Source organism: Anopheles nili, chromosome 3 (assembly GCF_943737925.1).
Source record: "Anopheles nili chromosome 3, idAnoNiliSN_F5_01, whole genome shotgun sequence".
Lineage (NCBI taxonomy): Eukaryota > Metazoa > Arthropoda > Insecta > Diptera > Culicidae > Anopheles > Anopheles nili.
In genome coordinates, this window is record NC_071292.1 from 45,103,304 (window position 1) to 45,110,678 (window position 7,375).

Genomic DNA, 7,375 nt, shown 5'->3' on the forward strand with positions numbered 1-7,375 from the left:
GATAACTGAAATTAAAAAGTCATTTGCTTCTTTGTGGGAGACAGGATAACGATCTCGATGTGTATATTTTGATGATTCTTCAATGATTCTATGTCGATTGATGATTTTTCAAGGATAATTTATACGTGACAAACATGCATATTAAGTAGCTAAGCTAATCAGCCCAGGAGATTGTTAAAAAGGGGCTATTGTTACATTAAAATAATATCTCTTTTTTGTATAGCAAGCTTAAATTTTTCTAGCTTAAATAGCTTCTTTGTAAGAAAAATTAATCTTTGCTGTCCTTTCCTTGCTATATTTTTTTTGGGTGATTTTACTAAAAGAGTTGCTCTCATGTAAACCATAAAATGGCACGTTTTTTAATTTCATTCCATTAATTTTTTAATTTTGTACTGCTCTTTTGTGTTGGTTTCGCAAACTCATGGTTTATACTCGGTAGATAAACTATCCGTCAAGTAGGACCGGTATTTAGAATGATTTATTTCTTTTCCTTGCATTATCGGGCATACTCGTAGTCCAACGGACAATATATCGTTGGTTAAATTCGAAGGGATATAAGATAGAAATATACATTCGCGGTTAGCAGACAGTATGTCTTATTATATGGAGAAGACTGTTTACGCCGCAGCTCGAACATAGAAAATGAACTATAGCATCATTGCAAATATAGAAGCATTATTTAATACCGAGCCTTAAATCGCAAGATTATGTTACTCTACTATAACCTGAATTTTACAACTTCAACTCTATAGCGACTCTATTCTGTACACTGCTCTAACGAAAATATCTAACGAATAAAGAACTTCAAAATAAATACAAGATTATTATTTACTATAATTCAATTCATATAAAAATTAATTATATTACTACCTGCATGCATTGATCTTCTAAGGTAGCAAAAACAACAACCCGTATAGAACCACTCCCGTCGATGCCCAACACTTTAAAGGAAATAATCACCTGCCATTCGCTTGGCACCAACAATGTGGTGTTGCTACGCTGCACCGATCAAATAACTGCTTGAGCTCGAAGCACCCGAACTCTCTTCAAGAGTTTAATTATAAGGTCTTTGCCGTCCTTTCGTTATCCCATTTTGCCTTGAAGCACACGACTCAACCTCATTTCCGGCACCGGTTCTAAAGCTTTTCTCGGAAGCGTTATTTTCTGCAACATGAAAACACACTTTACAATTCTTTATCATTTTGCCACGGTTACAACGTTGGCCCGTTCTTGACCTACTGTGCTGTACTGATCTTTAGTGCGGTGCTGTTTTTCGGTCCTCTAGCATTGAACCCCAATCTATGATTTGCTCAAGCCCACTTCCGGTTCCGGTGTCCGAAGGGAGTATTCATTTTGTAAGAGCAGATTACAAAAGGGCCAAAAATAAATAGCGATTTCGTCCAGTTGCTCTTTTCCAGAAACCTTGCCTTTAGATTGCCATTAGTTTACCTGTTCTTTCCAGCGATGATTTTGTATTCTTGAAAAAGTATTTTTCTCTATTACATGTAAAACTATAATTGAAATTTATAGAATATATAAATAGATAAATTATATAAAATATATAAAATGTTTTTCAGTTGTGATGTAGCAAATTTCAACAACAAAGTAAAAATATAACGGTTAGCTTACAAAATAGTAAAAAGTTACGATTTACTATTGTGACTTTACTTTCATGAGCCGATAATAGTCAAAGTAAAAAAATAATATATCTCGATTTATATAGGTAAAAACTCCTTGCAGCAACAATAAATTATTAGCTTATTATAGCTCAACAACATTCAATCGATTTTCAATCAAATTCTAAGCTAATGTTCAAGTACTGAAATAAATTATTTGCAATAATCCCGTATGATCTATGAATTTTGATATTTATACTGACATCTAACCCAAATGAATGGTAGCATCCAGTCGCTTCTGAAAGCTAGTGATAAGATTGTTGCAGCATAGAAATATTCAAGTAACTCCAATAAAACTCCTTCATTTTATGGGACTTACCCCAAATGCCGTCTCAGCTTGCGCCTATGTAAAATAATATTTCCTCCATCTTCTCTTAAATCGTCTTAAAACTTTCCGTCGGCTCTTTGATAACACCACATGTCTCCCGCGAATTTGGTTACGTTACAGAAAATCTCAGCCTCCAATTGGTTCCTTCGGTCATGTAATTCTCATTCACAGCATTGCTTATGTTGTCCCGCTCCAACGGCTCGGACGAGATGTAAGTTTGTCCTAAGTTTTCTAATCGGCTTTTATCTGCGGTGTCCTAAAGTTCCACTTTTCCAACTCTGAAACAGGTGAACTGGCGCAAGTCTCGTAACAAACGTAGGATCAAACCATCGTCTAACGTTTATGCAAAATGAGCCGGTATGGATGTAGTTTGGTATTCTTCTTAATAGACGAGTGGAAAAGTGAACGCTTCGCTCATTCTCCTCATTCTTTATTGTAAACCGTTTATTGACACTGATTGACATTGATATTTTGACACAGTTTTCTGGTGACGGATCATAATTTGGCTATAAAATGTAATCAATGCACGTGTAATATTTAGTCACACTCAGTCCGAATCGAAGGATCCGCAAAAAATAATCAATGGCTACCGATTTTCTACCAAACTATGATATGTTTTTTCGCGCATAATAGATTCAATTGCTTAAAATGCGTCACTTCTGCAACGACTTTCAACGATCAAACGCAATTTCCGTCACCGTTTGCCAACCAGCATTGTACATTTTCCTCTCACCAGCTATGCTGTTGTATGAGCGAGAACATGAACGGAAGATAAATCGAGCTCTCGAGCACTATGCAGGAACATGCACCAAGCCGTGCTGCTGCAAGTATCGAAGGTCCATCAGAGTCCAGCGATGGCATAGCCGCATGGAAGGCTAGCCGGATGATAGTATGGTCCATTGGAGCCCAACATGCTCAATTACACTACTGCCACCGAGCTTTCATCTAAGTCCGGCAAAATGTCACCGGTACGTCATTGCTGGTGCATCACGGAACCGAGCGATGGAGAGATGCGAACCACCCAGAACTGGGTAGCGACAGTTTGGAAATATCAACTGTCCCAGTGCAACCCACTGGGAACGGTAAATAATGGGCTCGCCTGCATAAACACTAATAAGCAACGATCTGGTGCCAGTATGAAGGACACTGAGAAACCCTGCACGATGCACCCGATGCGGCCCGTTTCCTTCGATGATACCTGTTTGCATAAAGCAATCATATAAGATTGGTATCAATATGCATGAGGTCACGCTCAATGAAGCTGCTTCTCCCAGGGAAATCATCACGCAACATGCAAATAATGAAGCATAAAATTGCCCGAAACGCAGCAGCTGCTTTCACGAGCAGTTAAATGCGACCAGAATCTCGCTTTAGCATGAAGATGTTGCGTTTAATAGCACACCGGGCTCACAATTTACCATTTTGTATAGCCTTCACATCAGTACATCAGTATGGCGAACAGAAACTGAATGAAAAAGAATCATCTTGAACAGCAATTATATCAAGCACTTGAATAGGTAAATATTCACAAATAAACAGTTAAAAAATATATAACTCGGTTATGTTAAGATTTAACAACCTTCTATTACATGGTGTATTTAGTGAATGGTTTATATAAATTAAATACTTTGAATAAAGTTTTTTTCAATCAAATGTTTTTTTTCTCAGAAGCAATTGAAACGATTTTACGTCTAATCGTGTCTTAGTCACGTAATTACAACCATTTTTACTGGAATAGCCAGCGTTGCTGAATTTATTCAAATAATTGTAAATAACTGTTACTTAAATTCCAGTGGGTTCAACCATTCGAAAAAAAAACTGTAATTAGTGTTTTTATCTCGCTCTGAAATTACAAAAACATTCCATCACAATCATGGTCAATGGTGGATCTACATCCATGAGAGCAGATGGTTTTAATGACTTCCATTTACGTTTAGGAGCAGGAGCTTCTAATGCGATAATGTGAGCCGGTGTACCAAGCCAACTAGTTAACGTTTCAAAAGAGCTTCATAATAAAAAATAATGGCAATACCCTCTGTACTGAATAATCTTCAAACCAATAGCACGTGTAACAACAAGCTTTCTAATGACAATTTCTACAAAACTAGGAGTAACATAAACGACATTGAGCGTTCTCTTCTAGCTTGCAAAAGTGTGTACAATAATTACGATGATAATATATGATATACTTTACTCACCATAAGCCTTGATTTGTGATAATTTAGGCTTATTTTTACTGTCACGTTGTTATTTAATACTGTTGACCTTGACATACGTTAATAGATACCCTATATTCATATCCCCCTGTTTTCATATTCATTTGAGTAACTGAGTTGATCAGAAGACTGCTGGCACTTGGATTTTGTCGATCATATCCAAACTAAAACACTAAAGCCAAATAAATAGTAAGAAGTAATTCAAATAGAAGAATTCATAGAAAAACAAACTGAATTCAACTCGTACTTCGTTTCACTAGTTTAATGCAATCTAGCTATTTGGGAAAGGTTTTACTGAAAGTTCCATAAATACCATAAATGATTGGTTCGCAAATAATTAACAAATTTCTTTAACACTATCGACCAGCAAGTACAAGATCAGCGTTTATTACAAAATGCCTAACATTTCGGGACAAAATAAATACTTTCTAAACATTCACTACAACTTAGATAACCTGAAGGGCAGATTGTTTCGCACGAAAATCAATTCCGGTTCTCGCAAGGGCACCTGCACTGGCCGAAAATTATTCACTATCTTCTTGTTCGGATCCTCGGCACAAGCCTGCAGCTGTCGGAACGAATCCAGCTGTCTGCCAGACACATAGATCGGTGTTTTATACACAAGCCAAGTAACGCTTTCGAAATAGGGCGGAGTGGTCAGCGATCCCTTATAGCTGTAGTAAAGCCGGTTGAGTTCCTGCATTCCCATCCACGCAAGACAATCCGCATCGATTTCGCTTTGTGCGTTCGGACGTCGCGTGTATTGCAAACCGGTGACGATCTTATCAAACGCCGGACAATCGTTGTCACCGTAGGCTTGCACAAAAAACCCCAAAACGGCCAATCCGTCCGGCTTGTCGGCTGCTTCCGCAAAGCTTCCGTATTTGGCATTGTAATGCACGGCATGCGCTTCCATAGAATACGTGCTACCCTCCAGCGTGTGTTCGCATCCGGAGCCATCTCCGATGCCCCAGTGAAAGTGCAACTGCTCGAAGATGTACTTGTTGCCGAGGACGCCTCCCACGATGAACGGTTGGTACGGCCGATCGCTGAAGGTTATCTAGGGTTCCAGAAACGCGAAAGAGAACGCCAGTTAGCAGAGTTAGCAGAAGTCTTTCGCAACAGTGCACATGCCGGTAGCTACCATAACCGACGAACCAGTGTTGACCATGTGCGCTCTTCCCAAACCATCCCAGTGTCCGAAGAATTCTAGCGGCTGAATTCCATCTCGAATCACAGCCGACCGCTGGTTCAGTGCTATTGGGCTTTGTACATGTTTTACAATTGTTGATGCCATTTTTGCACTACAAATACGTTTTTGTGCACAAATTTGGAAAACAAATCACACAACCTGTCTGCAATTTGCGGAGTAGTCTCTTCAACTAGGCAGTCGTGTTACATGTGATGGAGCTGTTGGTTGTAGCAATTAGCGACGGTACGCACAGCTGTCTGTTATCAAAGCTTCCGAAACCGGCTCATCTTATCGCGGCTTATCGATAATGAAGTGACGGATCTTGGAACATTTCAAAAACCACGAAGCTCATATCCCTTGACCACTGAGCGTGGATCCAAATACACGTCGCGCATCGGTCGAATGATAGCTAATCAGTTAAAACCGGTCCAACGGAAGGAGGGATCTAATTTGTCCCCTTGGAAACTGTAACAAATGTAAAAAAATCAACCGTAGCTTCAGAACAGCACGTTTCTACGTTAAGCCTACTGAATCATGCGGCAACATGTGCAGCTTTATCAACCTTTCGGCCTACCATTATCAGTGGAACGTGAATTCCATCCTGGGAATAGATGCAACGTACGAATATTGACGTCTTTTATCTTGCCTTGGTCCTACCACATGGGCTGGTTTTTTTTTTGAATTGATAAAATGTGTTCGAAACAACGGTGTTGTTTTTCCAGAACCTCAATAGACAAAAGTTATCTAGTTTTATTGTTTTACAGCATTATGAAATATTTATACGATCATAAGTTCATGAGGTGTAATCGAGGTTACAGATCTGTGAATATCGATTACATTCGATATTTTGCTTTGTTCCCGAAACGTCTTTGGCAACTGTTGCATACAATGGTTGAATTGAAACCCATTTCCTAATGTTTCGTCAGATTCACATGTCTTTCTCTAATAACTCCATAACCTCCTGAGATGGTATTGGAAACAATGATTTGGCGACGCAATGAAATTTCACTGATCCGTTCCTATCATTGATATTGAGGACATTATTGAGGAAACAACTTTTGTCCAATTTCAATGAGGGATAAACTTGGAAACAAACCAAAAAGCATCATCTATATTGAAATTATGAAATATTTGAAGATGAAAATATTTTCTATGCATAAATATAAATCCCATTTAAAGATTTTGCTTAGTAAAACTCATAAAATTTACAACAAACATACGCCAATGTGAATTTCATTTTAATATTTTTCAGCAGAGTTATTAGTATATAATTAATAACATTCACAATACATACATTGGCCGCGTTTGATTGTTGTTCCATCTTTTGCAACAAAGCGAAATATTTTAACAAACGCAAGCTCCCTCGCTAAGGAAACAGCTTTCTTCCGCAAATGCTAAGCTGCACATCAGTCAGAGCGAGCGTTCCTAAAATACGAGCCCAGAGCAGAATGAAAACTATCATGAGCATGTAATCGAGAAAGTTTAGCACAATTAAACTTCATTAAAACACATCTACAAGCCACTTACCACGCCCAGCGGTCTTCCCAGCCAAACATCCACTTAAGCGCCGCAATAAATTCCTGCTCCTATCTTACAAGCATTTTTACACTTCATTCGAAAGCCCACGCTCCCACTCGGGTGGGTAGACGGTGCTATAGATCACATCAGTAGTACGTATTTCTCTCCGCTGCAGTGCTCGCTCAGGTCAACCTGGTCTCGATGGACCTTAAGGGCCTGTGGCATCGGGCTGCATTCGTCGTCTGCCACTGGCGCGAGATGCGCATAGTTTGCTCTTTTCGTGATTGTCGCATGCTACGTGCATAATTAACGATAAAGATAATGTTGTTAAAAACTTCCAATTGCACTTGTCGCTGAAGTGTGTGAGTGTGTAAGTGTGTGGGTGTGAGTTTTCTTCTGCATTCCTAACCGCGCGTTGCACAGCTCATCTGACTCTTGGGCGAAA

General features: G+C 39.1%; 1 protein-coding gene across 1 annotated transcript; it reads right to left on the minus strand.

The window, feature by feature from the left end:
* Positions 1-4,659: 4,659 nt before the first annotated feature.
* On the minus strand, positions 4,660-5,517 carry LOC128726050 (carbonic anhydrase 2). Its single transcript, XM_053819834.1, has 2 exons — positions 5,365-5,517; positions 4,660-5,280 (listed from the first exon to the last, which is right to left on the minus strand). Exons 1-2 carry the CDS (start codon positions 5,515-5,517, stop codon positions 4,660-4,662), a joined length of 774 nt encoding a protein of 257 aa, XP_053675809.1.
* Positions 5,518-7,375: the final 1,858 nt, after the last annotated feature.